The 23282-nt window shown below is 40.6% G+C and overlaps 1 protein-coding gene across 1 annotated transcript; it reads left to right on the top strand.

The window, feature by feature from the left end:
* Positions 1–732: 732 nt before the first annotated feature.
* Positions 733–23066, top strand: LOC132514283 (angiotensin-converting enzyme 2-like; the record flags this gene model as incomplete). The annotated part of the gene is made up of 7 exons (XM_060138907.1): positions 733–854; positions 1507–1794; positions 14764–14922; positions 18217–18307; positions 18742–18885; positions 20259–20371; positions 22961–23066. Coding segments are annotated over exons 2-7 (799 nt in total), but the record flags the coding sequence as incomplete, so codon positions are not given.
* Between the last annotated feature and the right edge of the window lie 216 nt (positions 23067–23282).

Raw genomic sequence — 23282 nt, 5'->3', positions numbered from 1 at the left:
CTGCCTCGTGGCATGTGGGATCTTAGTTCCCCAACCAGCGATCGGACCAGGGATCGAACCTGCGTCCCCTGCATTGGAAGGCAGATTCTTAACCACTGGACCACCAGGGAAGTCCCAGAATCCACCTCTTTTTGATGTAGTGGAACCAAATTCATCATGGTCACCAAAGGCCCATGTCCCTGTGCTGCTCTTTATCTACACCTCCATCATTGCTCTTAGACTATTGACAGCAACTTAAAGGCCTGTACTCTAGATTCAAACTGCATGCATTCGTATCCTGGCTCTACCACTTCCTGGCTGAGTAAGGTTTGGTCATTTATTTAAGTTCTCTGCGCCTCAGTTTCATAATCTGTACGATGATGATAAAAATATTTGCCTCTAGGTTTGTTGTAATGCTTCAATGAGATATTCTAATGCAAAGCACTTTAAACAGTTACTTATTATTTTTTTCCTCTTCTACAATAACATGTACAACTTTGGAATAAGGAGAAGTAGTGGAAACTTTTTTTAAAGGCTTGGTTACTGCCATTTCACCTGGACCTGGAAGACTTGTTTTTTGGGTAAAGAAATGTTTTCCCTGTGTGAAGGTTTCATAACCACAGTCAAGCAGGCCCATGAGCCCTGCCATTTAAAGTGGCTCCTCTCTTGTACCTATGACACTCATACCTACACCCTGGGAATGAGGACAGTGGTCCAGCTCCTGAGATTCTACAGGATAACCACTAAAGTCTCTTTGAATTTTATGCAATGATACATGGCTATGGGTGACCAGAACTTGAGATGGACACTCGCTGAATTTCATACCATGTGGTGGCATTCTGATTTCCTTGTGACCTTGACCAAGCTTTGAACAGGTAAGTGAAAGGGATGGAGGCCCACCGTGAAGTTAGTCATAGAACCAGTGTTTAGCACGATCATCTGAGAAAGAGAAAAGGAGCCTTTTAAAGTTTTTCCAAGTTAAATCAGGAGAGTTAACTTGTGGAGTGGAGGGTGGTCTCATAATTTTAAAAATTGGCCCTGGAAATTAAAATTTATCAGAAAAAAATGAATTCTATAGAGACAAGGGCAAAATTGTTTATTTAGGAAGGGAAAATGTTACCCAGATAGAGTTTCTGTGAATATGAGTGTAAAATAAAAAGGAAGGAGAGAGAAGTGACTTAATGGAATTGTCTCTAAAACGTGTAAGTCCCAACATTACCCCCGTGACCCCTAATTCTAGAGTTCGTTGGTCACTGTAAAATCATAACACCTTCAGTGTATCTTTAACAGATTTTAAGGAACATACTAAGCAAATGGACAAGTTTTGATTTGGCCATAAAATTTGAGAGCTATGATTCTCTAGGATTAATGAATAACATTTGTTTATTTGATTTCCTTTAAGAAATCATTCTAAAATCTGTTTACATATCTGTCCTCTCCAGGATGAATTTTGTGTTGGTTCAGCAGATTGTTTACTGTTTTTTCTTCTTCTTCCTTTTTTTTTTTTTTTTTAATCTTCCTGCTCAGTGCCCAACCCAAGTTCAAAGGCTGATGAGAGAGAAAATCTCATGAGGAGGTTTTACTCTAGGGAAGTTGTTCAGTGGATGGGATCTTGGCGCACAGAGCAAGATGTCAGGCTCTTTCTGGCTCCTTCTCAGCCTTGTTGCTGTAACGGCTGCTCAATCCGCCACTGAGGAACGGGCCAAGACATTTTTGCAGAAGTTTGACCGTGAAGCTGAAGACCTGTCTTATCAAAGTTCACTTGCTTCTTGGAATTATAACACCAATATTACCGATGAGAATGTCCAAAAGATGGTGAGTTCTCTCCTATAGCTGCATAAGGATATCAGTTGCTTCTTAAAAATCAGCTTACTGCCCAGGAAACTGAAAAGGGAAATCAAAGAAATGCTCCGAGCTGTGAGGTTGGATGTTTGCCTCAGTATTTCTGATTCTGGAGTCCCAGATGCCGAACAATTGACCTTTGGTTCATTTGGAAAATTGTTAACAAAATAATTCACTGGTCTCAGTCCAGATTCTTGGAAACCAGTGAACATGCTTTAGAAAGTTGCCACCATAATTCTCATCATAGTCAGGCTTTCAAAGCAGTTCATAGAAATGCCATAAGTTATTGAGTTAATAATTTTCCCAAGCCTACAATGTCAACAGGAATGTCTAAAGACTCTCTACAAATGATCTATTAACTGAGAAAAATGCAACTGGAGGCTTAGTGAAAGAGCTAGCCAGTAATTAAGATTACCAGGGGTCGGGTGAGGCTGGACTTGGGAATTCCTTCCTTAATGGTCTCGGAGCTCCGAGGGACTTCCAGAGCATACGGGATCCGCAGAACCCTCCGAGAAAAACCATAATCAAACCAATTCTGACAGATCTCAGAATGCTCTGGGAAAGCAAGATGTTTTGTTTGACAAGTGCAAGGATTTAGGGGATTTCTTCCCTCACATATCCCAAAGCAGTGCTGAAAATGGAGTGACATTATTTAAGAAAAGTTTTTATGACACTTGTACAGCAATACATTCTTTCAAAAATGTAGCTCAGAAGCTTCTTTTCTCAAATAGTCGGTTGCATGTAAATTAAATTACTGCTGCTCTCTGGACAGATCCAATCTGAGACCTGCTGCCTCATCTGAATTCCTCAGGAGATTTTTTCCCCCTAGTTTTCTAAAGCTTAAAGAGATCCAGGAGATTTTGACAGCCCAGTGTTGTCATAGGAGAGCATTTTTCTTGTCTCATAGTTTGGTCTTACCTCTCTTCACCTCTTCACTGTTGCTTTTTTCTCACTTTTTATTTGATCTTTGTTGGAGGTACCTGAAGTGCATTGTGCATTTGTTTTCATTCTCTTTTTTTTAAACATCTTTATTGGAGTATAATTGCTTTACAATGGTGTGTTAGTTTCTGCTTTATAACAAAGTGAATCAGCTATACCTATACATATATCCCCATATCTCCTCCCTCTGGCGTCTCCCTTCCACCCTCCAGAAAGAGAAAAACAAATACGGTATGCTAACACCGTATATATGGAATTTAAAAAAAAAAAAAAAAAAAGGTTCTGTTTTCATTCTTAGCCGAATTGTCCGCAGGTGGTGGTGAAGTTCGACCGGCATCATGCCTAAGAGGTCTGGAGTCAGACTGCTGAGGTCCAAACCCTGGCTCCACCACTTTCTACCTGGGTGAACGTGAGCTAGTTAATGAACCTTTCTCCGCCTTAGTTTTTCTGCCTGTGAAAAACAGCGTAACACTCATATTTGCCTCATAGGGTTGCTGGGACGACAGTTAATACACAAAACCACCAAAATAGTGCTCAATGCTTGTGAGCCTGGGAGAACAATACGATATCATTGCTGTGAATGTGAAAGGGAGTTATAATTGCTCAAGAGACATGTAACAGTTCTGTTGAGGGCCCGCTTGCTGAGAAGGGCATGTTGTACGCCCAGATGTAGTGATGTTTGTTGAATTCACGTTTGGATCTTAAGTGCTGTCATTTTTGAATTGCACTTGTTGATTAGAGGAAAGGCCAGAAATGAAAGGGCACAAATCCACAAAGTGTGGTCGAACTGCAGACAGTATGGGCCCTTTAAAGAAAAGTGAAAATATCTGAATGCAAGAAGCAAGCAGGGGGCCCAATATGTCCTTCCTCCAGCAATGGTGAAGGGCACGTTAGTGCATTAGTGCACCTGTGTGGATTTACCTGGGGAGGGGGCAATGCACAGGGAGAGCAATAGCTCTTCTGTTCTCTTATCACATATATTGAGATCCCCTGATGAAACGGGCACTGCAGCTGGTGGTACAAGAGGCACGAAATGAGCAGGAGACTGAGATATGATCTGCTGCCGGTGGCTATCAATAGAAAGAACTGGAGAAACGGAGCGTGTTCCCCAAGAGCCACTGGAGTGATTTAGGGCGATCAGAGAGAGTTAGAAGAGAAAGCAGAGTTAGCTCTCCAAAGCCTGACTCAAAAAGAAAAAAAAAACTGAGTCTGAGCGGGAACAAGAAAGGATAGAGTGTTCCCAGTTGTATCGGCCAACTCTCTTCAGACTAGAAAGATGGTGCCTTTGAAAGCTCAAAAGAGAGAAATTTACAATAAATAGGAGGAGGTGCTGTTTACATTACAGGTGGTAAAACTGGTAAGACTTGTAAAACTAGGCCATTCTTTAATCTAAAACAGTGAGACATTGAAAACTATAAGTCGGTTTTCGTAGTATTTAAGTGAATGTAAGGATTGCAGATCCACTGTGGGTAAGGAAGTATGGTTAAGTGCATTTATGGACCCAGTTCTTTACCTTTCCCTATATCAACACCCAAGGTTATGTCACTTTGCAGTGCCATCCCACTGAAGGTGATGTGATCGTGTCCTTCGCCATGTGACTTACTTTGACCAATGGACTGTTAGCAGATGTGATGCAAGTAGAGGCTTGGAAGGGACTTGAACAGTGGGGCTTGTTCTTTGCACCTTTGGCTTTGCTATGAGAACATGCCTGGGTTGGCCAGCTAAAGAGTGAGGGAATGTGTGGAATAGTTGTCCCGTCTGAAACCAATCCCCCAGAGTTGTAAGCAAATCCAGCCAAGATCAGCAGAGCTGCCTGGTAACCCTCAGTGATTCTAGGCACGTAAACAATGAACACATGCCATTGAGATTTTTGGTTGTTTGTTATGTAGTATTATTGTAGCAATAGGTAAGTAATACAGGAAGAGAAATTTGGGCTGTATGACATGTGTCTGTTCATATCCCATCAGGGTGACATTATTGAGGGCAATCTGCCATTTCCTAATTATCCCTTGGCATAACTTTCAGAGTCAGAATATTGGGCTTGTCAGCCAATCAGTCTGACGCAGTATGGCGATTCTCAGATCAAGTCATGAGACTATAGCTTAAAATAATAGAAGGCAGCAAAACTTGATCAGTATAGTGTCCCCAAATCTCCCTGCTTAGGAGAGGCCCATCAGACAGAGATAAGGAAAAAAGCTTGGTTCAAAACAGGTTTCCATAGAATTCAGAAACTCACTGAAAATTAATTACCAAATACTTGCTTTAGAGCAAATACTGTTCTCATGTTTGAGATCGAACATTCACCAATTAAACTGTAATTCTCTTCTCAGTAAAATGACATTACTTTTTTGCATTGCCCCTTTGTAAGTTTATTGTTGGTTTTATTTTTGAAAGAGTCCTTTGTCAATCAAAAGGATTTCTTTTTTCTTTTTCTTTCTTTTCTTTTTTTTTGCAAAGTCGGAAGCTCTCTAGCAACATAGGAGGTCCCTGGACAATTTTTTTATCCCTGGAAGAGAGCGAAAGGATCCCGTCACTGGCAGGGGCATCCTGGTTCACTGTTCCAGTATTTGACAGTAACTACTACAGCTGCCCCAAATTCCTGTGCATGCAGCTGAAGGGCGTGTTGAAGACTGCCCTGTTGGAGCCCTGGAGGTCTCCAAAAACACTTCATAAATATTTCTTGTTGAGTTATCAGAAGTTGTAAAGAGAGAGCAGGAGGCCCACACTTACCCTTTGGGTGGTCAGGGCCCTTAGAGTCCTTGGGCACACCTGCTTCCTAAACCTTTTCCGCTGTCTTTAGGGCTGGGGGCACAGTGAACCCAGAGAAGGGTCATTTTAAACTGCTATTCTGTACCCAAGGAAAGAATGTAGACGCCAACCCTGTCTCCAATGAATCTGTCCCACACTCCCCAACACATACAAGTACCTACACCCAGGTACAGGGGTTGGGAAAAGTCAGTGTGATGCAAATACAGTGGAATTCAGGGAATCTGATGCTATCTTGACTCTCCTGAGCTGGCTGTGATACCTTGGGCAAGTCACTTATTTTTTGTCTCTTGAAACATAAGAGGGTGGATGGGCCCAGCCAAGATTTTTCAGTGGATAACTGGTGAATGAATAAGTTCCACATGTGGAGGATTAACATGAGTCAAGTGCATTGGAGGCCTGTTCATACTAGTTTTTCTTTGTCATGAAAACTTGATGATGTCCCAGTTGAGTGATGTAATTTGGTGAAACTGAACTTGAGCAACTCAAAATGACATGTTTAATTCCATCCAAATTTGACACAGTTACTCACTGATCTAAGCACTCTGACAGGACACCAGGCAGCCACGAGCTACACCCAGGGAAAGCGGCCTGGTGGTCAGGAACTGCCGCTGCTTCTTAGTGTGTGCCAGGTAACTGGGCAAAAGAGAATTCATTTAATTTTGGCTAAATCCTTGGTTTGGAGCGGTTCCATGGGTGTTTCAGAGCCAGTTATAGGAGCTAGGGAATAAGGTGGGGTTTTTTTTCTTTGCTTTTACTATTGAGCGCTTTTAACAACAGCTTTGTTGAGATACAATTATGCACCATAAAATTCACCAATTTAAAGTCTACAATTCAATGCTTTTTAGTATATTTGCAGAATTGTACAACTGTCATCACCATCTCATTTTAGAACATTTCCATCATCCCAAAAGAAACTACACGCCCATTAGTAATCATTCTTCCTCCCCCGTCCCCAGCTCTAAGCAACCACTGATCTACTTTCTGTCTCTATAGATCTGCCTATTCTGGACATGTCATATAAATGGAATTATACACTAGGTGGTCTTTCGTGACTGGCTTCTTTCACTTTGCATGCCGTAGCATGTATCATTACTTGGTTCCATTTTATTGCCAAATAGTATTCCATTATATGGATTTTTTTTTAAACTTTTCATTGTAAAAATTGTCAAACACATAAAAGAAGGACTAGTATGTTGAATCTCCTTATACCCATCACCCAGCTTCAGCAATTGTCAACACTTTGGCCAATCTTGTTTTATTTTTCTACCCAACCCCATGTTTATTGGATTATTTTGAAGGAAATCCCCAACATCATATAACTATATGTTACGTGTAAATATTTCACTTTCTAGCTCTCAAAGTAAGAATTTTTAAAACAACCTTAATAACAGTACCATGTCAAAAACATGATAATAATTCCTCAATACCATCAAATATCTAGTCAGTATTCAAATGTACCCTAATGTCTCATTTAAAAAAATTTCAGCTGGTTTGTTTGAATCAGGATCTAACAAGGTCCTCTCTTGATCATTTTAGCAGATGTACTTTAGGTCTTTTTTAGCCTATAGAGTCCCTCCATCATTTTTCTGTTTGTTTTGTTTTGTTTTGCAGTTTATTCGCAGAAGTACTGAACTGTTAGTCCTATAGAAACTCCCACTTTCTGGATTTGCTGATTATGTCCCTATAATATTGCTTAACATGCTCTTTTGACTCCTGTGTTTTCTGTAAATGTATAGATCCGGGGCAGAGGTCAGCACACTTTTTCCATAAAAGGCCAGGTAGTAAATATTTCAGGCTTTGTGAGCCTCTATTCAACTCTGCCATTGTAGACCAGTCAACTCTGCCATTGTAGCACAAAAGCAGCCATAGACAGCCCACAAATGGGTGTGAATATGTTGTAATAAAACTTCATTTACAAAAACAAATGGTGGGCAGAGTCCTGATCTAGAGACCTGATCAAAATCAGGTTTCACTTGTGAATTTTTTTAATAGGTGTGGGAAATGAATTTACACTACTAGCAGGGTGCAGGAATATTGAGCCAAGAAATTAGCAAAAAACTTGTTCAGGTTCGTAGAGCTCTGGTAAAAAGAAGCAAATTTAAAAATCTGTAGGGACCCTTTTATGAGCCAAAGCTCAAGGCATTCCTACTTTATGTAACAGATACAAATAAATTTAAGATAGACTAAAAATTAAATAGGAAAAGTAAGACAAACTTTTATAAGGCTATATAGGTGACTCTTGGTTGGACATGGTTTATTATTATTTTTTTATAGATAAGATTTCTTTTTTATATTTATTTTTATTTATTATCATTTATTGTTGGCTGCACTGGGTCTTCGTTGCTGCGCATGGGCTTTCTCTAGATGTGGCGAGCGGGGGCTACTCTTCATTGGGGAGCGCAGGCTTCTCATTGCGATGGCTTCTCTTGTTGCAGAGCACGGGCTCTAGGTGCACGGGCTTCAGTAGTTGTGGAGCGCAGCCTCAGCAGTTGTGGCTCATGGGCTCTAGAGTGCAGGCTGAGTAGTTGTGGTGCACAGACTTAGTTGCTCTATGGCGTGTGGGATCTTCCCGGACCAGGGCTTGAACCCGTGTTCCCTGCATTGGCAGGCGGATTCTTTTTTTTTTTTTTAATTTTTTTAACATCTTTATTGGAGTATAACAATGGTATGTTAGTTTCTGCTTTATAACAAAGTGAATCAATTATACATATGCATATATCCCCATATCTCTTCCCTCTTGTGTCTCCCTCCCTCCCACCCTCCCTATCCCACCCCTCTAGGTGGGCACAAAGCACCGAGCTGATCTCCCTGTGCTATGTGGCTGCTTCCCACTAGCTATCTATTTTACGTTTGGTAGTGTATATATGTCCATGCCACTCTCTCACTTTGTCCCATCTTACCCTTCCCCCTCCCCATATCCTCAAGTCCATTCTCCAGTAGGTCTGCCTCTTTTTTCCCATCTTGCCCCTAGGTTCTTCATGACCATTTTTGTTTGTTTGTTTTTTAGATTCCATATGTATGTGTTAGCATATGGTATTTGTTTTCCTCTTTCTGACTTACTTCACTCTGTATGACAGACTCTAGGTCCATCCACCTCACTATAAATAACTCAATTTTGTTTCTTTTTATGGCTGAGTAATAGTCCATTGTATATATATTATGCCACATCTTCTTTATCCATTCATCTGTTGATGGACACTTAGATTGCTTCCATGTCCTGACTACTGTAAGTAGAGCTGCAATGAACATTGTGGTACATGACTCTTTTTGAATTATGGTTTTCTCAGGGTATATGCCCAGTAGTGGGATAGCTGAGTCATATGGTAGTTCTATTTTTAGTTTTTTAAGGAACCTCCATACTGTTCTCCATAGTGGCTGTATCAATTTACATTCCCACCAACAGTGCAAGAGGGTTCCCTTTTCTCCACACTCTCTCCAGCATTTATTGTTTCTAGATTTTTTGATGATGGCCATTCTGACTGGTGTGAGATGATATCTCATTGTAGTTTTGATTTGCATTTCTCTAATGATTAATGATGTTGAGCATTCTTTCATGTGTTTGTTGGCAATCTGTATATCTTCTGTGGAGAAATGTCTGTTTAGGTCTTCTGCCCATGTTTGGATTGGGTTGTTTGTTTTTTTGATATTGAGCTGCATGAGCTACTTGTAAATTTTGGAGATTAATCCTTTGTCAGTTGCTTCATTTGCAAATATTCTCTCCCATTCTGAGGGTTGTCTTTCCGTCTTGTTTATGGTTTCCTTTGCTGTGCAAAAGCTTTTAAGTTTCATTAGGTCCCATTTGTTTATTTTTGTTTTTATTTCCATTTCTCTAGGAGATGGGTCAAAAAGGATCTTGCTGTGATTTATGTCATAGAGTGTTCTGCCTATGTTTTCCTCTAAGAGTTTTATAATGTCTGGCCTTAACATTTAGGTCTTTAATCCATTTTGAGTTTATTTTTGTGTATGGTGTTAAGGAGTGTTCTAATGTCATTCTCTTACATGTACCTGTCCAGTTTTCCCAGCACCACTTACTGAAGAGGCTGTCTTTTCTCCATTGTATATTCTTGCCTCCTTTATCAAAGATAAGGTGACCATATGTGCGTGAGCTTATCTCTGGGCTTTCTATCCTGTTCCATTGGTCTATATTTCTGTTTTTGTGCCAGTACCATACTGTCTTGATTACTGTAGCTTTGTGGTATAGTCTGAAGTCCGAGAGGGCAGGCGGATTCTTAACCACTGTGCTACTAGGGAAGCCCAGGAATGGTTTATTAAATGACTTTTGTTTTAGAATGATTTATTAAATAAGAGACAAAAGGATCAATCTATAAAGGAAAAGACTGAGCAAATCAGTTGCATTAGGATTAGAAAGAAACTTCTGTGCACTAAAAGACATCATAAACCTACACACACAGACACACACAGGACAAGAAGCAGAGCTTGAGAAAACATTTGTGATACATATAATTAACAAAAGATTAACAGTCAGAATCTATAAAGAAATTTTACTAAGTGTTAAAAAAGACAGAAATTCACTAGAAAAATAGGGAAAAGATATGAGCAGCAAATGCATAAAGGAGGAAATTTGAATATATATATATATTTATATACCTCATATATATGTTTAACCTCATTAATAATCAGAGGGATAACATTATATTAATAATGAAACACCGAGTTGACATAAAATCAGATTTACCAAGATTTAACAATATCTACAGGAGCTGAAAATTGCTTTAACCCATCAATTCCACTTCTAAGAATATGTGGGGTTTTTTAAATTAATTAATTAATTTTTGGCTGTGTTGTGTCTTCGTTGCCGTGAGGGCTTTCTCTAGTTGTGGCGAGCGGGGGCTACTCATCGTTGCAGTGTGCGGGCTCATTGTGGTGGCTTGTCTTGTTGCGGAGCATGGGCTCTAGACATGCAGGCTTCAGTAGTTGTGTCCTGTGGGCTCAGTAGTTGTGGCTCATGGGCTCTAGAGCGCAGGCTCAGTAGTTGTGGCACGTGGGCTTAGTTGCTCCGCGGCATGTGGGATCTTCCTGGACCAGGGATTGAACCCGTGTCCCCTGCATTGGCAGGTGGATTCTTAACCACCGTGCCACCAGGGAAGTCCTACCATTTCTTTTTTGTAGTGAGAACATTTAAGATCTACTCTCTTAGGAACTTTTGAGTATATAATATGGTATTATTGATTCTAACCACTAAATAAATATGTCTCAAGCAACTATTGCAAAGTGTCAACGTTTAAAAAATCTGAGTAGAGGTTTTCGTGATATTTGCTATGTTACTTATACTACATTATATTTTTTATTATGAAATATCTCAAATATATATCTAGTGGGCCACTTTCTGGCAGGACCCAGTTTCAGGTGTGAGTGGATTTTTCTTTTTCCCTATGAGATAAAATTCAGCCATACCCCTTCCTCCCATCTGAAAAAAGAAAAAATAAATTTTTGATTCTCATGGCAAAACAATATTGTTGTAATTTAGATTACCTACTTCCTTGAATAGAATAAGCTGTTTTTAAAAATATGCAAGTATCTGGGCATATTTGAAAAGTAACCAAGGCAGTTTTCATCTTTGAATCTGATGTGGTTTTGAGAGCTATATATGAAAACTGGACCAGCATATGGGACCTGAGCGTGGAGGGTTCCCTGGGAGCCTGTTGGGCTCCAAGTCACTGTTTGGATGCTAAGGTTCCGTTCAGTTTTTCATCTTCTGTCTTCAGGGAACTCTCATACCTACAGGGGAAGAAGTGGTTTAGGGGTTGATAGTGAACTATAGAAAAAAAGAAAATGAGATTTTAATTGTTTTCATTTCAAACAACTTATCACAAAAGCATTTTAATTGTTTATATAAAACTATCATAATTTGTGTAGAGACCACAGACCTATGGCTTAAGACGAAGCTCATATGAAAACATTTAAAAGCATAATGAAATCATATTTAACTTGCATATCATTAGGGCCAAAAAGAGCAGGATATCTTTTGGAGTGTTTTAAAATATAATTTAGGATTTTACATTTTCAGTCCTTGAAATTACAAAGGATCTCTTGTAGGATGAGAATATGGTATCCACTGTAGTTATATGTAGGAAGTCAGAGAGGGTTCTAACTTCCTGTGATTGTACTGAGTAATGTGTGTCTTGACCCCAAACCCCCATCAATGGCTGTGGAAACTTTTGCTGTGTTAGCTGCTGCTCTCCTGCCTTTGCACAGAGGCAGTATGGGATGCCACTTATTTGATTTGTAATGGTTCCTTTTGAACCCTGTAACTACGTAGGTTACTGTATATGCTTCAATTCGTTCATCATTCAAATCCAAAAATGACATATAGCTCTCAAGCACTGTCTGTGTTACTTGGTTGGTATGTATGAACTGACTTTGATTCTCTGTATAACTTCTGAGCTGTCAGTTTTATGTAGGCTTGGGAGCCTTATAGCATGAATATGGAATAGATTGTAAGCAATATTAAAAAGAACAGCTTGGGATGGAACAGTGTGTCCTCAGGGGCCAAAATTCAAGGCAACATAAAGTAATTTTTTTGTGATATAAAGTATAACACTTGTATATGGTAGCGATAAATAAAATAAAACAGATATCTTCAAAGTTCCCACATGCAGTATAATTTTTAAAAAATATTTTAAGATTGGGGCCTTTTGGGAATAATGAGCTGTTTCCAAAGTAGATTGAAAAGAAAAGAATTGCCTTAATTTGGGATCAAAGTTTTACTAGAAATTTTGCTGTCAGTCATTCTGGATTGGATGTAAAAGGGTAGGGACTGAGAGGTGAGTGGTGGGTTGCATGAATGAATTTGTGCTGTAGACCGAACTCCTCTTTCCATAGCTCACTCCCTCTCATTCGGGCATGTTAGAGACAAGAACAGAATATGTCGAATCTATAGCCAGTGGTTAAGAGCATTAGCTTTGGAGGTAAACATTTCTGGGTTGACACCCTGTTTCTTCCAGTTGCTAGCTGTGTGACCTAGGCAAAGTTACTTACCTGCTCTGTGCCTCATTTCCCTCATTTGTGAAGTGGAGACAATCACAACTACCTCACAAGATTGTTTGTGAAGATTAACTGAGAAGTAGTTCCTGAGGGGTTGTGTGTGCTCAATAAAGAGAGAAATCTTTTTCCATTTCACTGCAACTATTCCCTTCATCTCTTGTCTGATCCGTTGTTGTCCCTTTCCTGCACCACTTTCATCATGTCACACACCTGCTTGCAACCCCTAAGTGACTCCCTAGTATTTACAGGATAAAAGTAAAATTCCTTGGTCTAGAGAGTGCAGTCATGTCTGGAGTCCTGCTTTGGAATCTGTGCTAGTTTTCTATTGAGTAAGAGATTACTACAAGCGTAGTAGCTTAAAACAACACACACTTGTTATCTCACAGTTCCTGTGGGGCGGGACTCCAGGCACACCTTGGCTGGATCTGCTTCTGAGTCTCATAAGCTTACAATCAAGGTCCCGGCTAGAGCTGTGGTCTCATCTGCAGCTCAACTGGGGATGAATCCACTTCCAAGCTAATGTGGTTAGTGGTAGCATTTAGATCCTCATATGTTGCTGAACTGAGGTCCTTAGGGTGTCAGTCAGAGGCCATCTTCAATTCCTCACCATGTGGCCCTATCCATAGGATAGTTCACAACATGGCATCTTGCTGCATCAAAATCAGCAAGGGAGAGTCTTCTGGCAAGATAAAAATGGCAACCTTATGTAACATAAACATGTATATCCTGTCACTTTTGCTATATTCTCCCAGTTAGAAGTGAGGCACAGGTCCTGCTCACCCTCAAGGGGAGGGGGACACACAAGGGTGCCCCAGCAGGAAGGAGGGATCACAGGAGCCATCTTAGTGTCTGCCCACCACAGGATCCAGGATTCAAATGCCGGCATTTAGTTACCAGCTCCACTTTTTATTTCTCTTAGCCCCTTTCTACACATAGGAAAAATGGAAATAGAATAATTTTCTATCTCGTGGGGTTGTTAAGAAGACCAAATGAGGTAAATTATTTTGCAAAGTACTCTACACCCATCTATCTCCTACCTACTTTAAGGTCTGTCTTAAGTTCCACCTCCTCCAGGAGGGCTTGCCAAATCTGGTCCCTGTAACAGGAACTGCTTAGCCCCACTCATAGTTTATACATTATCATATGCTCTTGTTTCAGTAGTGAAACATTCACGATGCGTATCTTATCTGTTTGATAAAACTGTCAGCCACTTAAGGACAAGGACTTTTTTCCCTGTAAGTGATAAAGTAGCTATGATTTTTAAATGCTTGGGATATATCAGGCACTTTGATAGGCATTATATTGCTTGTTAAATTTTCTCGCCTTTACAGCAACCCTTTGAGGTAAGTTCTACTATTATTACTCTCATTTTCCGAGTAAGGTAACATGACTGAGAGAGGCTAAGTAATTTGTTCAGGGTCACAATAGCTAGTCAGAAGTGTCTGACTCAAGGAATGGAGTTCTTACTTGCCTCATATGCTACCTCTTTTATAGGGTCTGGAGAAGTACAATGTACAAAATAGTTGCTCATTTCAGTCTTTGATAAATGGAAATGAGCTTGTGCGCTGAGAGAAGACTGCATTGGATAAGTCTGGAGAAGTCCACTTGCTTACTGATGGTCAAGATGGGGGGGCAAGTGAATCCTGGCATCATCACCTGCTTATTGGTTTCTTTTGCTGGTAGAAAATCACCACAGCTACCAAATGGCCATGTTCTGGGCAACCTTGACTGGGGATCATACTTTAAGATCAGAATCTCTGGTAAATCATGGCACCATGGAGCTTCCTGTAAACTGGTTCTCATTTCTTACGATTCTCATCGCCATGAGGAGCTGTATGCCCAGGAAGTCCGCTCTGAGCTCTGCTGGACTCTCCCTTTAGAGTGCTCGTCCTTGAATCCTTGAACAACTCGCCCACGTCACAAGTGCTAAGACCATACCTTCCAGGGCCTCACAACATGAATCATCTGTGAGAATTCACTTCCGGTTCTGGGGACAGGACCCTTGGGAAAACTAAGCACTAGGTCAGAAAGAGAGTGTGACCAAGTGTGGCTTGGTCACTCTTAACCTAAACTTTGACCTTCAGCAAAGTAGAGAATTAAATCACTCAGGAAATATTAAATGTTCCACCAGATGCTCTTTGGACTATATCTTCTGTTCTATCTATTCGAGCAGTGCCATTCTAACTTCAACTTTATTATTATTATTATTATTATTTTTTGTTGTTTCAGAATGCAGCCGGGGCCAAATGGTCTGCCTTTTATGAAGAACAATCCAGGATTGCCAAAACTTATCCACTAGAAGAAATTCAGAATCTCACACTCAAGCGTCAATTGCAGGTCCTTCAGCAGAGTGGGACCTCAGTGCTCTCAGCAGACAAGAGCAAACGAGTACGTGACATGCTAGCATTGACCCCAAGAGTTGAAATATTGGGGAAATCTTAAACATTAATATCACCCCTGGCTGCTGCCTTTATCTGCCAAGATAGCAATGCTCACAATAGAAAGAGCTCTGTGCCTCGGTAGGGTGGCCACGTAACTTATCATCCAAACCGATATCCTTTGAGAGTGAAGTAGGACACTGGTATGTTGGGACACATTGTTAAAGCACGATTCTAAGGGCGCTGTGGTGTATATGGACACAGTGACAGAGGGCACCTTCCTGAGGACCAGGCACTTAGTCCATGTCCGTGCTTCTCAACCGGGAGTGATTTTGCCCGCCAGGGACATTTGACAATATCTGGAGACATTTTTGGTTTTTACAACTGTTGAGGGGTGCTGTTGGCATCTGGCGGGTAGGGATGCTGCTAAACACTACAAGGCGCAAGGAAGCCCCCAAAGACAAGAGTCGTCTGGTCCAAAGCGTCAGTGGTGCTAAGCTTGAGAAGCCCTGCATGTCGTCTGATCCTCCCCCACCCCTTTGACTCTTGACTCTCCTCTGCAACTTCTTTAACAAATGGCTAAACCACCCCAGCTCAAACTGCTTCAGGGATGGGCGACTCACTTCTTTCCAAGAGGCCAGTTCCGTATGTGGATCCCTCTAACTGATGGCAAGATACTCCTTCCATTGAGCATAAAGTGCTTTTCCTCCACTCTGTACCGCCTTCTCGAGCCAAATTGCTCTCTCCCATAATGGTCTTTAAATAAAGGAAGGCAGGTAATTTTTTTTTTAACTAGTTGAGTCTTTTCTTCTCTAGGCTAAATATCCTTCACTCTGTCCATTTGTCCTTATACGATGGTTTCAAGTTCCCTAACCAGTCCTAGTTGCTGGCTTCATTTTGTCAGTATCCTTGGACTGAACACAGCCCTCCGAGTGGGTTTGGGTCTGCCTGGAGGTGAGCAGGGGTACGACATCCTGCCTCCTGTGCTTTACATCTACTAAGACAGCCCAGGATTACATTAGGCTCCTGTTTGCTTGCTTTGGTTTTTTGACAGTCAAATTCCATGGTTGATTCATCTCAACATCACTGTCAAGAAAGTCTCCAAATCTCTTCCACCAATGTTGCTCCAAAAATGATACCTTTGAAAATTCTATTCTTATGTAGGTAGTTTGTCTAAATTCAAGAAAGCCTACATTCACCCCTGTTAAAATAAAAATCTCTCATCCTATCTCTCTAGCCCAGGAGTCAGCAAACTTTCTTTCTGTAAAGGGAACGATAGTAGATATTTTAGGTTAGTGGGCCATACTGTCTCTGTCCCACTGAGTCAGTCTGCTCTTGTTGCGGGAAATCAGACGCAGCTAACACAGAAACAAATGGGCATGGCTGTGTTCCAATAAAACTTTACAAAAACAGGCAGCAGACAGGATTCGGTCTGCAAATCATAATTTACAGACCCTTGATTTGATCTATTGAAATATTTTTATCTAAAAGATTTGCCTATTTAACATCAAAGTCTTTCTCAGCTGCTTGCCCTCTGGTACTGTGTTCTTATCTGCATCTATAAAAAGAAAAATGCACGATAAGGACAAAGGTCAAACCATATGGCCTGTGTCTTCTACAAGCTGTTGTTTATTATTCTGCATTCTTTGGGGCCCATTATTCAAATAGTTATTAATCCACTTTATTTTATCCATTTCGCCCTGCCCCATCTTTTCCACAAGGACACCGTCTTGCCCGTTGCTCTGTTACAATCTAGAGCTTGGTCTAGTCTAGGTGGAAACTGGACATTGTATTTTAAAAAGATCCCCAGATAATTCTGATGTGCAGCCAGGATTAAAAATCACTGAAATGTGTGTAAGAAGAGCTTGAAGTGTTTGGGAGGAGGGGAGACTCAAGGATGCATGAATTCAATGGAGAGGAAGGAGGGGAGATGGAAAAAGCAGGTAGAGAAAGAGAGCAGGAGGGGTTTTGTGCCATGGTAAGGGACTTGGGTTTATTCCTTTGGACTGTGGGATCTTGTTGAAGTTTTAAGCATGAGATCTGTTTCATGTTTTAGGATAATGGCTCTTGTAGTAGAGTGAAGGAATAACGGAAGAGAGAAATAGGAGAAGGGGAAACAGGGCCGTTCATCCAGTGATTCTTAAATCATCTATGGGAGAGAACCAGTCCCTCCCTCCCTCCCTCCCTCCCTTCCTTCCTTCCTTCCTTTCTTCCTTCCTTCCTTCCTTCTTTCCTTTCTTCCTTCCTCCCTCCCTTCTTCCCTATCTTTCTTTATTTTCAATCCATTGCAGATCAGTGCTTGGTTAATTTCATTGATCACATGCTTAACTGTCATGGAAATATCAAATCGTTTTTAAAAGTTTATAAACCTTTATTCTCTCAATTCCTGTGCTTCTCATAGACGAGAAACAAACTATTTGCTGACTTGCACTGGTCCATGGACCATACTTTGAGTAGCACTGCTTTACTCTATTACCTTTATGCTCCTTTACCTACAGGGTAAAAGTCAGTAAGGCATAGAAGGCTGCTCATGATCTGCCCCTACTTCCCTCTCTATTCTCCCATCCTCCATGCCCCTCAATCAACACCACTACCCCAGTTTTCTCTCTCATGTCACCACTCCCTGAAAATACCTTGTCTTTCTCAACCTTCTTCTGTCTTGTAAGCTCTGTCCTCTACTTCCCTTCTCTACTTGACCAATTCCTACCTCTCTTCCAAGACACAGCTCTATTGTGCCCCCTCTTTGAAGCCATTCCTGAATCTCCAGGTTATTAATTTATCCACACACCCCCCCATGCTGCCACATCACTTTTTGGCCACAGTTATAGTACCTGTCACTCTATTATGTAATCATTGGTTTCATGATTGTCTCACTGTCGCATGATTGTGGGGTCCTTGAGGACCAGTGACTTGTTCATGTCATAATTGTCAGAGTGTAGGACATAGCAGATGTTCAATAAATGTGCACTCAGTGAAGGCTGAATGGAATAAGAAATGCACTGCTCTGTGCGTGTATGGGTGAGAAACATTCTTGGGATTTTGGTAGATCTGTTTTGTTTTGTTTTTTTAGTCACTCCACATATATTTATCATGTGCTTATAAGGCCCGTCTGTGCTAGTCGACGGTGGGAAAATTTAACTGAGGTGTTCCAACCCTACATGAAAGAAGATACTTAGCCAAGAAGATGTGAACTGCTGTATTTTGAGGCATAAAAAAATCACATGGTTGAAAGGACATCTCTACATTAGCATTCTCTTTTGTACATCTTCCACTTTTAACATTGTTTATTATCTTTAATTTGCAGTTGAACGCAATTCTAAGTACAATGAGCACCATCTACAGTAGTGGGAAAGTTTTGGACCCAAATACACAGGAGTGCTTAGTACTTGAACCAGGTGGGCTATTAATTTTGAGCAGTGATTATAAAATTTCCTTTTTTTTATTCCAAGCTTTAAAAATGAGATTAACATTAGATGACGACATTGTGCCTTTCAGATGGATCATCTAAAGAGGGGAAGATTCCAAATGTGTGTGTTTCAGCACACAGATGCTCTTTTAAGTTTTAACAAAACTACACTGGGAATTTTGTCACACTCAAGTAATCTAATGAAATTAATAGTTCAATGATCTCAGTCGTTTATTTTCTCTGCAGAAATCTTTTGAAACTATAATAAGGGTGAGGAAATGAACGAATCATGAGATTTCATTGAACAACTTAATGACCTTGATGTCTGCCAGCCTTTTAATTCTTTAAATTTCATATAAGTCTTTACAAATAAAAACTTTACAAATGCATGTTTATTTCCCTTTGGGTACTTTGCGATAATAGGTTTGGATGACATAATGGAAAACAGCAAAGACTACAATCGGAGACTCTGGGCTTGGGAAGGCTGGAGGGCTGAGGTCGGCAAGCAGCTGAGGCCATTATATGAAGAGTATGTGGTCCTGGAAAATGAGATGGCCAGAGCCAACAGTGAGTTTGCTGGGCTGTGGCGGTTCTGAAGCTCTCTGCAGGGCTTCGGGGCTATTTCTCATGAATCACCAAGCCTGCCCTTTGATCTAAGGGGTATTCCTAGTTTAACAGTCACCTGCTGAACAATTAGGTTACGTGTCTCAAAGAGGAGACCACCAGGGAGTAAGGAAAGGTGAATTGACATTGTACAGTTGAAAGGGCTCAAGAGTGAGACTAAGTTACCAGGCCTCAAACAAATCAGTTGTCTGGGAAGGGCTCAGGCCCCCGAGGGTTCCTGAGGTAGTCTGGGGGATTGATCGATTCTATTTACCAGAAAGGATGAGAGTCAGAGACACCATCTCTCCCCTAAACTCCCATCTGGCCACAGTTCATTCTCAAAGGTCATTTGTGTGTTTACGTCAGAGTGGTATCCCAGAACGGAACAAATCAGAGTAGTTTAGGCTGGAAACCTACTATTCTCTGTAGTTGTAATTATAACTCAAATCACGTGGTCATCAAAATCTTAACATGGTGCGGAATTTCCATATCTCTTAACTTACCCTCCAGCCTGAATAATGAGCCGAAGCCATGGCATTATGAATTAATTTATGCTCTGGGGTTGAGGAAGGAAAAACATTTTTCATCTGTTCCTTCTAAATGTCTTTCACTACCACTTAAACTCATGTTCTCAAGCCACAGGCAAGCTGGAGACAGGAGCCCATCGCCACATCCTTCCATCCAAATATTTACTTGTCTCCTCATCTTCCTGATCATCCATTGCCAACGTGCATGTAAAAATAAAAGTTGCTAAAATACATTTACAAACTTTATTAACTATTACCCTGACACAAGCTTGCATTTCCTGATAACAAGACACTACATGAAGCATACGTTCAATTTGCCAGCAAACACAGGCCCACTGTGGCCGTGTCCAAGATGAGTTGGGTTAGATTTGAAAATATAAGGCCCTGAGCAAAATGAGAATCTAAAGATCCAGTCACACGTTTTAAAGCTAAGGATGCAAATTGACCTATGGAGAGAGTAGGGACCTGGGGTTAGGAGACTTGGAGTGCACCTCTGCCCCTCACCAGTTGTGTGACCTTGGACGAATCGTTTAACCGGCCAAGAGCAGGCTGTTACCCTGCACCACGGGGATTATAATACTGTCTGTCTTGTAGAGTTTTTGTGCTTAGTAGATGAGATAATGAATTAAAATTTGGACACATTAGCTAGTGTTATTATTTATTTGCATCCCTTTGAGTTGATATTTAGAAGGGCAATAAAAATGTGACAGGTTTTTGGAGTTTTTAACCTCCCAGGAAAGCTATTCTATGTATATTGTGCTTTATCTCTTTCTTTCCAGATGTTCTCATTTTTCTTCTTTTTAAAAACAGATTATGAGGACTATGGGGACTATTGGAGAGGGGATTATGAAGTGACGGGGGCAAGTGACTATGACTACAGCCGCGACCAGTTGATCACAGATGTGGAACGTACCTTTGCAGAGGTAACAAGGAACTGTCTGCAGAGACAGACGTAGGGCAGCATGCAGGAAGAAGGGACAGGGACCAGAAGCATTCTGGCTTGTTCTTAACACACTGGCTGGTCGTTCCCAGGCCTCAGAGTTATGGAATATTAGAGCCTGGCAAGATTGTGAAGAATCACAGGGCAACTGCTGCAGGTGATCGGAATTGCTCTGTTTTTCTCTCCCTTTTAGCCATTGAGCAGCAGTTACCAACAGGAAGATTATGAGAAGGAAAGACTATAGGAAGGAGCGGTCTTTTACATTATAAGAAGGCATGGGTTTCAGGAGCTAGGTGGGGCCTGTGCTGTCTTCCTTTGTTAGCAGAGCCACAGGCTTTGCTTCCTTCCTCAGGACACTTGATACTGTTGTTTCCTTATCTTTGGCTAAGGAAGATGTTCTAAGGAAGGGAGAGTCCTATTAGAAGTGCCCCATAGACACCTCTCAATGTCTCGCTCTTCCTTCATTTTGACCCCCACATCCCCATGCCTTCCAGCTTCTTATGTGAAGCTGTTCTGTCACAGCCATAGCTGGGCAGAGCTATCAAAAACGGAAGTAGGACAAACAATCCCCCCGAAAAAGAAATGAGCGAGAGATGTGAGTAAGTACATCATCAAAGAAATTACACAAATGGCAAATAAGCAAATAAAACGTTATTAGGGAAAGGCACATTAAAACCATGATTAAGAACCACCACAAACAGAGTTACCATATGATCCAGCGCTCCCACTCCTGGGCATATATCCGGAAAAGAGGAAAACACTGATTTGAAAGGATACACGCACCCCAATGTTCATAGCAGCACTGCTTACAATACCCAAGACATGGAAGCAGCCTGTGTCCATTGACAGATGAATGGAAAAAGAAGATGTGGTATATATATATACACAATGGAATATTACTCAGGCATAAAAATGAATGAAATAATGCCATTTGCAGCAACATGGATGGACCTAGAGATTATCATACTAAGTGAAGTCAGACAGGGAAAGACAAATATCATATGATATCACTTATATGTGGAATCTAAAAAGATGACACAAATGAACTTATCTACAAAACAGAAACAGACTCACAGACATAGAAAACAAACTTACGGTTACCAGAGGGGAAGCGGGGGAGGGATAAATTAAGAGTTTGAGATTAACAGATACACACTACTATATATAAAATAGATAAACAACAAGGTTCTACTGTATAGCACAGGGAACTATATTCAATATCTTATAATAACCTATAATGGAAAAGAATCTGAAAAATAATATATGTATGTATATGTGCATGTATATACATACACACACACACACACACACACACACACACACACACACACACAACTGAATCACTTTGCTGTACACCTGAAACTAACACAACAGTGTAAATCAACTATACTTCAATTTAAAAAAAAGAGCCCACTACATTCCCACCAGAATGGCTGTGATTAAAACAGACTAACAGGGACTTCCCTGGTGGTCCAGTGGGTAAGACTCTGCGCTCCCAATGCAGAGGGCCGGGGTTCGATCCCTGGTCAGGGAACTAGATCCTGCATGCATGCCGCACTTAGGAGTCTGCATGCCGCAACTCAAGATCCCGCATGCCACAACTAAGACCCGGCACAGCCAAAATAAGAAAAAAAAAAAAAAAAGACTGACAGTACTAAGTGCTACGGACAGAAATGTAAAATGGTACAGCCATTTTGGAAAATGGTTTGGCATTTTCTTAAAAAGTTAAGCACATACTTACCATATGACTAAGGTATTTCACTCTTAGCGATCTATGTGAAAGAAATGAAAACATATAGCCATACAAAGACTTACGCATGAATGTTTATAGAGATATTACTCATAATAGCCCCAAACTGGAGACAACCTAGTCATCCTTCAGCTGGTGAATTTTATCCTTAAGATACTAAATGAAGCAAACTCTGATGTATTCATACAATGAAATGCTACTCAGTAATAAAAAGGAATGAACACTGATACATGCAACAACATGGATTAACCTAAAAAACATTAAGCCAAGTGAAGGAAGCCAGACATGAAAGGTCACATATTGTATGGTTTCATTTATATGAAATGTGCAGAATAGGCAAAACGATAGAGAAAGAAATCAGTTCAGTGATCAGCTGGGGCTGGGGGTGGGAATGGAGTTGACTGCAAATGGGTGCAAGGAAACTTTGGGGAATGTTGGAAATGTTCTAAAACCAAGCGGTAGTGATGGTTGTCCAACAGTATACTTTTATTAAAACTCACGAAACTATATATTTTAAAATGGTTGAATTTTATATGTAAATGATACTTCAGTTTAAAAATGAAGGAAGTATGAATGTTTTTTTGCATCTGCCTTCCTTTTGGGATCTGTATCCCTCCAGGTGTGTTAATTGCTTTATGCAGTGGAACTAGTCATCATCGATATCTGGGAAGAATGAATGCTTTCAAACTCTCCAGAATATTTCAGAGGAGAAGAAATTAGAACTTAGGGAAATTCTACTTGTCTAAAGAAGCTCCTATTTTTAGTGTTGGGGATTGGAAATAGGCTATTCTTGGTCTTAAACTCTCTTCCTGAGCTTTTCAGATTAAACCATTATATGAACAACTTCACGCTTATGTGAGGGCAAAGTTGATGGATGCCTACCCTTCCCGTATCAGTCCGACTGGATGCCTCCCTGCCCATTTGCTTGGTAAGAAACTCCAGGAATTCTTTGTGTACTTTGCTCTTTGTCATTTCCACCAATAAAGTTGTTTTTTTGGAGTGAGGCCCAACTTTTGAAAAATTCTGTGAATGAAGTTAGTAACATTATAGAAATCAAAGTTTGAAAGCACTATCTTCAACAGAGAAGTCATTTTAAATTGTTCTCTGTTGCATTACTTTATACATAAAGAGTTATTATGTTGGC

Source organism: Lagenorhynchus albirostris, unplaced genomic scaffold, assembly GCF_949774975.1.
Source record: "Lagenorhynchus albirostris unplaced genomic scaffold, mLagAlb1.1 scaffold_434, whole genome shotgun sequence".
Taxonomy (NCBI): domain Eukaryota; kingdom Metazoa; phylum Chordata; class Mammalia; order Artiodactyla; family Delphinidae; genus Lagenorhynchus; species Lagenorhynchus albirostris.
Note: the sequence above shows the minus strand (reverse complement) of the source record. Positions and strands in the feature narration are given on the sequence as shown.